Source organism: Notamacropus eugenii, chromosome 1 (genome assembly GCF_028372415.1).
Source record: "Notamacropus eugenii isolate mMacEug1 chromosome 1, mMacEug1.pri_v2, whole genome shotgun sequence".
In the NCBI taxonomy this organism is placed as follows: domain Eukaryota; kingdom Metazoa; phylum Chordata; class Mammalia; order Diprotodontia; family Macropodidae; genus Notamacropus; species Notamacropus eugenii.
In genome coordinates, this window is record NC_092872.1 from 504975035 (window position 1) to 504988283 (window position 13249).

The 13249-nt window shown below is 31.9% G+C and overlaps 1 protein-coding gene across 15 annotated transcripts in view; it reads left to right on the forward strand.

The window, feature by feature from the left end:
* The window catches only part of SYCP2 (synaptonemal complex protein 2), a 101858-nt gene extending 88888 nt beyond the window's left edge, over nucleotides 1-12970 (forward strand). For 14 of the 15 annotated variants that reach the window (XM_072633385.1, XM_072633389.1, XM_072633384.1 and 11 more), the window contains 10 exons: nucleotides 1578-1760; nucleotides 2679-2766; nucleotides 6688-6846; nucleotides 7041-7168; nucleotides 7630-7724; nucleotides 7804-7903; nucleotides 8257-8315; nucleotides 8528-8606; nucleotides 8794-8850; nucleotides 10863-12970. In XM_072633385.1, coding sequence (XP_072489486.1) covers nucleotides 1578-1760; nucleotides 2679-2766; nucleotides 6688-6846; nucleotides 7041-7168; nucleotides 7630-7724; nucleotides 7804-7903; nucleotides 8257-8315; nucleotides 8528-8606; nucleotides 8794-8850; nucleotides 10863-10934 — 1020 coding nt within the window. In that variant the 3' untranslated portion in view covers nucleotides 10935-12970. Of the gene's footprint in view, nucleotides 1-1577; nucleotides 1761-2678; nucleotides 2767-6687; nucleotides 6847-7040; nucleotides 7169-7629; nucleotides 7725-7803; nucleotides 7904-8256; nucleotides 8316-8527; nucleotides 8607-8793; nucleotides 8851-10862 lie in introns of those variants that run through there. The other variant, XR_011972318.1, reaches the window with a different exon arrangement.
* The last annotated feature ends 279 nt before the right edge of the window (nucleotides 12971-13249 follow it).

Consider the following 13249-nt stretch of genomic DNA (forward strand, 5'->3'; position numbering starts at 1 on the left):
AAGCATATTTATGCAGGACATATTTTAAGGAATGGTAAATTTCCTAAATTGAACTCAATATCTGTAGGTAGGCAGTTCAAGATATAGAAATATAGCTTGAATGACAAGTGAAAAAAAAGCAGAAAGACCCTTATGGACAGTAAAGTAATTTTTTATCAATACTATAGTACCATATTGTAAATTGCTGCCTCAGTTATCTAAAGGCTATTCAGAAAGGATTACTGTAACTCAGAAGGTTGTAATTTAATTCTCTCTCAGTGTGCAGCTTATTTACTTGTAGAATATATTTTAATATGAACGATTTAAGGACAGAATTATATAAGCAATTACTTATGGATAGTAAAGTCTTTAGTTTATTAAATTCTTCCCTAAATGCTTCCCTTTCTAAAACAAAAAAACTACTGTTAAACACAGATAGAGCAGAACAAGACTTGTGCAGAATAACTGACATGTTGCTTATTAGCCAGTAGTGTAGCACCATTGTATAAAAAGCTAATTCCACAATGCATGAGTACAGGCAGAAAGAAATCTTGTTGTTTTCTGTACTTTTCTTAACTTAAGTAAAGAACATTCTCTGGTTTTAGACACTGCATTTCTAGAAAAAGGTGAAGACATTGAAGTACATAAAGAAAAAGAAAATTTATTTAAGGGCTGAAAAATGGGCCATGGGAGAAAAAATTGAAGACATTAGAATGAAAATTACCTGATTAAAATAAACTTAAAGAATTAAGAGTATTATTATCTTCAGGTCATGAAATATTTTTACATGTATGCAGTTCCTTCTTCTTGATGAACATGAAATGCCAAACAAGAATAAAATTAGTTTAGTTTAAAAAGGGAGCTTGTTTAGATATAGATATCTTTAAGAAAATAACCTCACTTTATTACCTACACTCTACACTTTTATTGCCTGAAGGCATGGGACTTGATCAAATTCCCTCCAGATCAGCTCTGTTACTCTTTGATTTTTAGCTATTTTGAAGTAGTGTCAGTTAATATGGAATCCTACTGATTTTCAAAAAATAAAATGAACATGAGATTCTTAATCATTGGCAGGATTAATATCAAGTAAAGCAGTTTAAGGATTTAATGGTCTAACTAATAGTTCTCAGGCTTTTTGTTTTCAAGACCCTTAAATTAACACTTAAAAATTATTGAGGACCCCAAAGAGATTTTGTTCTTGTGGGTTATATCTAATGGTATGTATCATAATGGAAATTAAAAGTTTTAGTATTATTATGAAATAATTTTGACATCACAGACCCCATGAAAGGGTCTCAGGAACACCCAGGAGTCTCTAAAATACACCGTGAGAACAACAATAGGTAAGGCATCTTTTAAATTACACCCTTTTATTTGAAAATATTGTTGGGAAAGTTTATTAAAAATAAAAATTGTAAAAAAAAATGCTCATAAGTACCATATTTGCAAATATCTGTCATTGTTTTCACTTTGTGAAATATTTTTGCTGTCATGTGGAACTGAGTTATAGGAAAATTATTTCTAAGAACTAGAACTACCAAGTAATGATCCCTAGCCTCTAATGCATTTGTTTTGTTTGGTCTTATTGGTTCTAGCCTAAAATTATTCCAGTAATAATGGACAAAATTGATAATATTGAAAAAGATGCAGAGATACCTTCACAGAATATACAAGATTATGACAACCCTCTGTATTTAAGTAGTTATAATTCAGAGAAACAATTTAGTGGATCAGAACTGAAAAACATCCACGAAAATTGTGTTCAAAGTACACAAAAGGTAAATTGCTAATAGATATAAAACTTTAAAAACTAATTGACTGAAGACACTTGCACAGGTAAATAAATTTGGTTAAGTTCTAAGATATCATTGTGCTGTTACTGAAGTTACAAGGTTGGTTGGTTTTATGATTTGTAACTTAAACATTCCTAATTATATAGTAACCTGATTTACATTTTTTCACATGGTTACAGTCAATTAACTAGTACATATAGAGTACTTACTATTTGCCTAGAAGTGTGTTAGAAACTCTGAGAGATACAAAAGTATATGACATAATTTTAGAGCTGATAAGAGACTTTAGATATATTATAATGTATATAAATATATATGTATGTATTTAGGAAGCAGTAGTATGAAAGCTAGCCTCAAAGATTGGATAGGAGTTAAAAGGAACAGAAGCAATGTCACAGAGGTGGAATTGAGCTTGCTGTATTCTTCGGGATAGTGAGTAAAGGCACCTTTTTAGGAATCAATAAGAAAAACATCTTTCATACAGTAGAATTTTATTGAGAACAAGGACTGTGCCATTATTTGAGCCTTTTAATCTTTATATCCTCAGTTTCTAATACAATTTATTGAACTGAGTTGAATAAATGAAATGGGACCAGGCTATGAATAGCCTCAAAAGCCAGGAGAAACAGTTTAATCTTGGTATAAAATTAATCTGGCTGGGATGAAGTAAGAGAAAACTATAGTCAAGGAGAACAGCTATTTAGGTGTAGTAATTTGTGAGGTAATGATAACCAGGACTAGAGTTAGTTTTTTGGAGAAACAGGAGAAATACAAGAAAATATTATGAAGGAAAGAATAGATAGAAGTTGTTAGTTGCCTATAAGGTATAAAAGAGATGGATAAATAAAAAAATTTTTAAATGTTTTTTCTGTTCTGAATTTATCCAATTACCATATGTTATAGGAACTCCTTTCACCATCACAGTTATCCCTGTCTAGCTCAAAGAGAGAAAAACTGTGTGACATACCTATTGATACCCTTCATCGAAAAGGTTTGTAACTTTTAAAAATGTTACATAGCAATATGTAAAATAATTCATTAGTTTTTCTTCTCACTTCTCTCCCATATTCAGTCATTTACTACATCTAGTTCTACATCCATAACATCTCTCACATCTGCCCTCTTCTCTCCAGTCACATGGTCACCACCTAAGTTTAGATACTTATCACTCCTTGCCTGGACAAATGCAAATGACCTCTTATTGGTTTCCCTCTTTATAGTCTTTGTTGGCCCATCCATTTTCCACACAGGTTCCAAAAATAATTTTCCCAGAGCATAAGTCTGCCCAAGTCACTACCCTGCTTAGAAATCTTCAGTGGCTCTATATTACCTCTAGAATAAATATACAAAGATCTCAGCTTGGCATTGTAGTCTAGATTACTTTTCTAGAGTTATTTCACATTGCTATCCGTCATGTGTTCTATGTTCCAGCCAAAGTAGTCTGTTCTCTATTCCCTGAATTTAGCATTGCACCTGCTCCACTTTTAGGCCTTTGTATAAATTGTCCTTGAGTCTTAGAATTCACTTCCTCCTCACTTCTGTCTCTTAGAATCTTTACCTCTTTTTTCTAGGCACAGCTCAGGTGCCCCTTGTTACTGGAAATATTTTCTATTCCTTTTGGTTGATAGTGTCTTCTTTCTCAAATTATCTTGTGTTGTATCTCCCAGGATAATGTAAATTCTTGAAAATATATCTTTTCCCCAAAACCTTCCCCTCTATTTACATATGTATATGTGTGTGTATATATATACATATATACACACATATATACATGTTTATATAAATAACATGCATCATAGTATATATTAATGTTTATATTATAATTACATATTATATATTTATATATGTTACTATTGAAGATATCACCATCTCCCAGTCTCCAAGACTCTTTAATATCTAAGTACCTTCCTTGGCTCCTCATTCTTTTCCCTCACCCAGATATCCAATCAGTTGTCAAGTCCTGCTGACTATACGTATACTCTGTAATATCTGTTCTCTCCTCTTGACAGTGCACCACCCTGTTTCAGGCCCTTATCACTTCACACCTGAACTATCCCATTACCCTGCTGTCTGTTGTTCTGTCTGCCTTTTCTCTTCCTACTCTAGTCCATCCTTTACTTAGCTGTCCATTTGATCTTCTTGTAGGTTAAAATGAGCATATCATTCATCCTCACCCCTCCACCCCCATCCCTCAGTTCAGTAAACTATAGTTTACTGTTATCCTTCAGAAAAAATGTAAAATCTTTGACTTTTAAAGCACTTCTTAACCTTCCTCTTAGTCCATTATGTCTTGATCCCTTCCTACCTTTCTAGTTTTCTTGCACTTTACCACCATCCATGTATTCTGTGGTTCAGTGACACTGCCTCTTTGCTGTTCCTCATACAAAACACTCCATCTCCCCATTCTGTTAATTTCTACTGTCTTCCGTGCCTGGAATTCTCTCCCTACTCATCTCTGTTTCTTGGCTTCCCTACCTTGCTTCAAGTTTCAACTCAAGTCTCTCATTTTGCAAGAAGTATTTCCCAGTGTTCTTTTATCTTAGTGTCTTCCCTTTGAGATTTTTCTAATTTAGCCTGTGTTTAACTTTTTTGTACATAGTTTTATTACACTGTGAACTCCTTGAGATTAGGGATAGTTTTTTGCCTTTTTTTGTATTATTAGCACTTAACATAATGCTTGGAAGATAAGAGCTTAAAAAAATTGCTTGTTGATCTGAGTGAATCTTTCTACATCTGATTAAATGATCTGAGGCTTTGAGTCACTTATTTACATATCAGTTGTCAGCAAATTATGAACTTGCTTCCAAGGCATAGACTGCCTTTGTTCTCCCAAACAGCTTCAAGCTCTTTGGTCATAGGATCCCTCCATTCTCCCCAAAATTATTGAAAACTCCACAAAGATGTTGGTCTTTGTGGGTTATATCCATCAATATTTACTATGTTAGAAATGAAAATATCTATTAAAATAATTCTTATGGATGCACTGAAAGGGTTTCAAGGACTCCCAGTGTTACCCCAGACCACATTTGAGAACTGTTGACCTAGACCAACAAGAGAAGATAGGAGCTTTTTAGAAATGGAAAAGCCCTGAATCTCCACCTTGTTTGGTGATTATTGAAAAATGGTCATTACCTTGTTGTGGTCTAGACTTCAGAGATAAAAGTGATGGAAATCAACTGGATGGTCACAACATTAGGGAAAAATCTCCCACTGAAGAAGTCTGCTCTTGAACCTGGAAGAGTTTTCAAAATGAAAGACAAAACTTTTGCTGTCCCACCTTCTCCTAAGGACCTGAGGGGTCAGATCTGGAAAGGATTTTATCAAACTCAGGCAAGGGTCTCTTCCCTTTCTGAAGAGCAGTCCAGTCCTCCCCACTCCCCTAAAGATTGTCCATCAAGGACCTAGCCCAACCTATAAGAGGATCTTGCAGAGACCTTGACAAGAGTACGTTCAGCTACACATAGATGTCATTCCACAGCTGTGAATTTTGTGGAGTCTTCACGATTCTAGAGGGAGAACATTAATTGAGACCCTGTAACATATTTTCAGATTTGTAAGTTGCATTGATCTCATGGGTTCCTTACTGTTAGCCTTATGGCCCTTGTACTTGAAGTACATGTCCACATTCTCCCATAGACACTTTTTGTATTTGTGGGAAGGTATGCCCCAAGTTTTTGGAGGAATGTTTTGTATCGACTACTCTTGCTATGTCAGTTGAATAAATGCCTTTGATAAGAGTTACTGTGTCTGCTCACTGATGGTTTATGGGAAGCACACAGGTGGGAAATAGTGTTAGGAGTAGCTGAGTGTTATCTCCAGAAATAGCAGCAGCCCTTCAAGGACTTAACCTGCAAGTATAAATTTGGGTAGCACAGGGGTTATATTTAAATACTTTTTTACCACAAAATTATTCTAATTCAAACAAATGCTAAAACAAAAAAAAAGAAAGAAAGCTTTTGTGTAAGAGCAAGAAAATAATTGTTTTTAAACAACTTTGAAAGTAGTTTATAATACATAACTACTTAGCTGTCACCTAGACATGCCCCACTGATTTCTTAACATGGGCTTTATCTTCTCATTTTAAGACCTGGCATTATCACTGTTTAGAACCCTTTATTTTCACTCTTTCACTAACATCACTAATCTGCCTGGTTGGATAAAATTCCTTTTGGACTTCAAGTAATTCTCTCAGAATTGTGATGAGTAGGTTGAGGCAAAAAATATATATATATGACAGAATGAGTAACACAATATAGAGTTCACTTCCAAACTTCGCCTTTTTCCTTTTCTATTTACCTATAAATTTTTCAGTGTTGTCTTATTAGGGCATAAAGAATTGATAAATATAAATGTGAGAATCTGGGGGCAGTTCTCTTATCTGTTTCACTAAGGTTTTGCTTTTATTTCATTAATAAGAAGACTTGGCTAAATGTCTCTAGCCCAGTGTTTAGTTCCAAGATGTGATATCCAAAGTTATTTGATACTACTTTCTTAGTACTATGAGTATTGAGATGTACTGGTTGACAGAAAATTTTCCTATATAGCATACATGGATTTCCAGTTTTAAAGAATTTTAGTAAAATAAATTATGTAAAATAAAGTATAATATTTATGTAGTAGAATTAGTATTTGGTTTTCTTATATCTTTGGTCTTCTAATGCTAGGTCTTCATCCAAACATCAGTTAATATTGAGCAAGAATATGGATTGTTAGGGTGTTTCATCTATAAGAATATCAAATAATATAGTTACAATATTGTTTGAGGAAAATGGACTATTTTCAGAAATCATTTTCTCATATTTGGAAATGCAGCGCAACTCATGACTATACAAAGAGGTTTAAATTAGAAAAATGTGTAAATTATGCATTTTAATATGATAATTAAGTTACATTTTTATTTACAATGCTGTAGGATCTAGTATACATACAAATCTCAAACGATTATGTACCTCTGATAATCTAAGTAATTCTGATGAAGTGGAACTAGAAGAGGAAGAAGAAGAAGAAAGAAGACAAAATTTACTTCCTCCAAAATTGTTTAAAACAGACGGTGACCCTGTTACTTACAAAGGTAGGTGGACCTAAAATTGACATTAAAATACGAATGCTTGAGACATAGCTTATGGCAGGCTTGTACAATCTGTGACATACCAAAGTTCACCTGAAATCCTTTGGTGGGTGGCCTGTTCCTCTACCTCTAGGCAAACATGATAAAATAATTTTAAACCAAAAAATCTTGGTTATTCTTTCATTTTTATTTTTTAGTATCCGGGAGTGTATCTACAGTGTCAGCCAATGAGTTTTCTTTTCCTGGAGAGATTTGGGAGACTGAAAGTTCAGGTGTAGACATAATGTGTCAGAAACTAAGTAAGGAGTTTAAAAGAAAAATTCAGGCAAGTTGTCTTTAAAAAAAAAAAGGTTTTTCGTTGTCTGTATAAGCTACAGCCCTAGAACTAATACCTTTCTTCCCTCCTTTGGTATAACATACTAAGTAACTATCCTACAGCTTAAGGCTGCATAAGGAATTTTATGATTGTTTTATGCTTCTGAATAACATTGTATTTTCTGGCATTGTTAAAATATTACATCTTACTATGATATTTAAAAAACTGAAATGAGTTATCTTACTAATATCTTCATCTAGTGATGAAACATACTATTATTATTTTGTAAAATGAAATTTAGCTTAGCCTTTTTTTAAAAAAATCAGTTCGTCTCTACAAATTTGCATTTAATTATTAGGAGTTGGTTTGAATCTAATTTTTTTTTTTTACTTTGAAGGTTTTAAAATTTTTCTCATGTAGATTAATTATATAAAAATGAATAAAAGCCAAGCATAATATATGTGTTTCAGAACCGATACAAAAGAATGGATCATTTTAATAAACAGTCTTTGAAATCAGCTCAGCAGCATCTGACAAGCATCAGCTATCACATTCATGAATACAGGTCTGTAGCAAAAATGACCTTGAGAATTTCTCAGGATTTTTTTTATTTTTAAATTAATTTTCTTTTGTTATTTTAATAGAATGAAGCAGCTTGATAAATTCCAATTCAGTATCATAGAGGAACTAGAGAACTTTGAAAAAGATTCCCAGTCTTTAAAAAACTTGGAGCGAGAATTTTCGGTTGGTGTTTTTTAAGTATAACCTTAAAAGCATAGTTTTTTGCTTTTTTCCAAACATGTTTAAAACAAACTGTAAGTGCGATGTTAATTTATTTTTAAGATCATCCATTAATCTTCATATTTTACAACGCTTAAACAATGGGAGACATCTTTTATATAACTTCCATATAAGATTCTAGCACCCAAGAAAATAGGATACTCCTATTTTTTTAAAAAAGCAAATAAATCTGAATGCTTAGTAGAATTAACAATCAGAAGTTTTTAGTTTGGATTTGAATTGAGAGGTTTTTCAATCATTAGTTAGTATTTTCAAATTAAAGTGATACATTTTTCTCCTGCGGTTTTTATTTAAAGGACTTTTGGAAGAAAACTTCTCAGAAGTTCAGTGCATACCAGAAAAATGAACAAAGAAGGTTAGTAGACTTACAGTTTTTATATGTATGAATCAAACTACCAAAAATACTGATTTATTTAACAAATGTAATAAAAATGCTTTTTAACAATGTTTTAATATTTGACCTTTTTGAATAAAATATTAAATTTATTTAATATATCTACAATTTTAATTAACTAAGGAGTTGTTAGTAAATACAAAGATGGCTTCAATTCACATTTTACTTTTTAGGGTTCATCTTCTGAAAACTTCACTTGAAAAAAATGTCTTTCACAACAGTGACTATGAAGAAAATATTTTTACTTCTGAGGTATAGTTTTGATATTTTTAACATTATTTTAAGCATATATGTTTGGCTAACTATTTTATCATGTTTAATATTTTAGCATATTATTTTAAAATAAGAACAGTCTAAATAAGAGTAAATCTAAATAATCAACAATTATGAGAAAAACTTTATGAAAAGTTGAATGGAACAAATTTATTTATATTTACAGATGTATTTGATGAAAGAAGATATGAAAAGACTTCAAGAAAGATTTCTTAAGGAAATGGTAAATAGATTATTATTTTAATTTAAGCTGTTAAAATAAATGAATGATGCTTTTGAAGGAAAACTCTCTTCAAAATTTTATTTATTTTCAAAGTTGTGGTCTTTAGTTAACCTTTTTAGTGCTATTAATAGCTTGCACTTATGTCACGTAGTCTATGAAACACTTTATTCACAAGATCCCTATAAGAGAGGTGATGCAGATACAGCAAGTTCCTGGTTCTTGCAAATTCTGATTTGTGCAAATAATGAATGCCCCAAAGTGATGGCATGAGTTTGAATTTGGACTATTCAAAATTATAATTATGTAAAATATGATAATTCCAGCACAATGAAAATGTGCAGTGCTATTGCAAATAATGTGACCACTTCAGGGGATTCATCATTTTCACTAATCAGGACTAACTGTAATTCCCCCCATCTTACAGGTCAATAAATAGAGAGTTTAAGTGATTTGCACAGGTCATGTGACAATATAATACATATGACTAACAACACAGTGCCTGAGATTTAGTAAGGGCTTAATTTTGTGGGGGGGGGGGTTGTTTTTTTTTTCTTTTTGCAACTACGACATTAATTTTAAAAAATTTGTTTTTGTAATTAAGCTTGTTGCTTAGTAAATGGTTGATTTGGAGCTTGAACTTAGTTTATGTGATTTTGTTTTATTTTATTATGATTTATGTGATCAGTGTTACTTTACTATATTGCACTGCCTACACATTATAAATTAGAAATGAAAGTAGATTTTAATAATAAATGAATATGAAATATTTAACAGTAGGTTAACATTTGAAGACAAGAAAATTACTGTTAGTATAGAAAATGAGAGAAAGATAGCTTTCCCCCAAAATGTATGATCCCTATAACTATGTGCTTGTATTTTCTCCTGGGCCTGCAATTACAAAGGACAATGTATCAGAATAAGATCTTGCTTGTCCATAATTGTGTCACTCTATATAATAGCACTGTTTTGATGCCAGAAAGTTTTCCATTGTTCAGATTTTGAAAAATGACAAAGCATTTGTCTTTCTAAAAACTAGATAGGCTAAAAAAGTGCATATCTGTTCCTGTCCCTAGTGTATGTTATTAGTTCCCTTCTAAATATGACTGAGGTATTAATTTTGATTCAACAAATATTTAAGTTCCTATTGTGAAACACTATGTTGATTAGTAATTACAGTTGAAATAGGGCTCCTTTTAAATACTTGGATTCAGTAAGACCTGAATTTAATTCTGCTCCAGCCACTATCTAGCTTAAGAGTGGGGAATCTGCAGCAAGGCCATAGTTTCCCCACCCCTGATCTACTGTCTGGCTTCTTGTTGGTGAAATAGTAATAATAATAGCACCTTACCTCACTGGATCATTGTGAGAAAAAAATGAGATGATGTATGTGAAGTGCTTTGCAAACTTTAAAATTTTATAGAAGTACTAGCTAGTAATAGAAATACTGCATTTTACTTTATTCAGAGAATTAAATAAAAACTATCAATCCAAATACTAGGGGAATGAGGTGTACTCCAAATGAGCTGAGAAAAACTGAGTTTTATGATTAACTCAGTTAAACAATCCATTTTATTTTAAACCTTGTTTAAAATTTTCCTAAAATCAATTAATATACTTTCTGAAGTCTGGTGATTTTATAATATTGTGCCTAATTGTTATCATTCTGAATAATAGTTGTCTTTATAGAATACTGAAGGTATAGAAGGTATAGTTTATTTTATCTTGATCCCATAGAAAACCTTGGAAATGAGGTAGCCATTTACTTCTTTCTCTTAAAATTAATTGCAGAAAAAAATTTAGTTAACCAAGAAATCCAGATAAATTTCAAAATCAATTTATTGGAATCCAAAAGTATACATCAGTTTGTTTGCCTAAGTGCTAATGATTGAGATTTTTGTAGTTTTAACATAGTACTTTCAGAAAGACAAACTGGAAAGTATTGTTTTAGGACTTTGAAAGTCGGTATAAAGAATATTATCTATTTTTTAACTATTGGTATTTTTTTTCTACAGCAAGAAGAGGAGCTCCTCAATGTTCGACGAGGATTAATGTCACTCTTTACATCTGATGAAAGAAAATTTTAATGCACAAAAACTAGTATTTAGCAACTTTTAAAAAAAAAACCTGTCCTTTCTCTGTACATCTTAAAAAACAGCCATACAAATATAAATGTTCCAGCATGTACAGATGATGTACTGTTAGATGATAAACACAATCCATCCTTTTTCATGTGCCCCAGAACTGCTTGTAGACATTGCTGCTTAATGAATTAATAAGACATTTACAACAGCATAATACCTATCCCAACCTATTTTTCTGTTTAATCCTTTCATTTTATTTAGGATAAGGAATGTTGGGCAAGCATACATCATAGTATGGTGCCTTATTATTTTATTAGCTCTTTGCATGACTGTACTGAGAATTGAAGTTATATCAAAGCCCATTTTTTAAAAATAAATTTGCTGTATATAAAAACTTTAAAAATTATAAGCAGAGTCAGACTTTAAATGCTTTGAAAATATTAATTAAATCTATATTTTAATCATTAAGATTATAGCAAGAAATAGTCTAAGAAAGTTGGCTCATTCTTTGAATGAAGAAAAATACTTTCTGAATGAAAATCAGTAAGTGCTCTATCTAAACTGAAGCAGTAATTATTATCTTAGTAACCTCAAGTTCCTTGCATGAAGAAAGAATATATAGAAAAACATTGCCATTTCAACAGTTTTCAAAGCTGCATTTTCTTAAGACACATAGCGTGGGACTTCACTATGTAATTTCTAAAGATGAGTGTACACTTTTTGATTTAGTTTGTAACATAATATATTAAAACTTATTTTGAATTTGTATGTATTTTTTGAAGCTTTATGGAAGGAAAAAGAAATTACTCTAAATAGAGCTGTTCCTTCTAGGGATGCCTCTGCCTCCCATTTGGGGATTTTTGACTATTCTTCAAAGCTTTGCCCTCTACACTTTCTACAGTGAAAGGTGTGTGCAAGCAGAACCAGCTTAGGGTCAGAATGAGCCTGAAATGACTGATGGGACACGCATCAACCACCTTGCCTTACTCATATGCTTGTCTTGAGTCATGAGACCATGGACTGTTAGTCTGAAAAACTAGTCCCCTTTAAGAGGCCTAATTTCTCAGTGTAGTTGGAAGAGATGTGGAGTAGGAGTCCTTATATTGAGCCTAAATATCCCTCTCCACACCTTCTGTTCATTGCTCCAAGTTCTTCACTCAAGACTAAACAAATCAAGTTTAATCCTTCTACATGACACTCTTCAAACTTAATGACTTAATATTGATAATATTCGCTTGATAAATACAGCATTTTAGGTTTTTAAAGAACTTTACAAATGCTATCTCATATAATCCTCATAGCAACACCTTTTGAGATATGAAGATATTAAAAAAAAATATTGGTCAAAGGAACTTGGCTTAAGTCTGGAGAAAATTGTCTGGAGGGACATGATAGTTGTCTTCAAGGATAGCCAGTATGGCATAATGTTTAAAGTGCCAGGTGTGGAGTTAGAAAGACTCTTGACTCAGATTTCTCAAATACAAAATGAGGATAATACTATCTATCTTAAAAGGGGTTATTATGAGGATCAAATTTATTTACCATGCAGGACAACATGCACAATTATTACAGCAATATATATGGAAAAAATTGGTAACATTAGGGCACGGCATCTCTACTCGTCCTCCCTTCCCTCTTCCCTGAAACCTAAACAAGGAAAACAAAAGTAAACCAATTCAATCTTAGATTATATGGCAGACTTTATCTAGAATATCATGTTCAGTACAAAATACTTATATTTTTAAAAGAATAATGACAAATTAGAGAAAGTCCTGGGAAGGTTATTATGCAAGTTGTCCTGGTTCTCCATTTTCTATCATTTCATATAAGTGTTCCACGATTCTTGGAATTCTTAAAGCACAGTAAATAAATACTCCATTATATTCATATATCATAAATTGTTGGTCATTTTCCAATATGCGTCTACTTTGTTTTAATTTTTTTTTCTGTAACAGAGAAGGCTGTTACGAATATTTTTCTGGATACATGAACTGTCTTTTAACATTGGCATCTCTGGATTAAAAGGTGTAGACATTTTATTCCCTTTTTTCTTTATTATGAATTCAACAATTGTGCATATTTTCAGTGACACAAAATTTGTGAGAATCAGCCAGAGCAGTCCTTAGGAAAAATTTTTTGTCTTTTAAAACTTTCATCAAAAAAAGAGAGAAAACAGTTCAATGAATTAGGCATGAGGCTGAAGGAAAAAAGAGAAACATAGAGACTAACAAATTTTACAAACACCAAAATAGAAATTCTGAAACAAAGAGAAGAGTAACAAAATTGAAAGCAAAAAGAAAACATTAAATTGATAAATA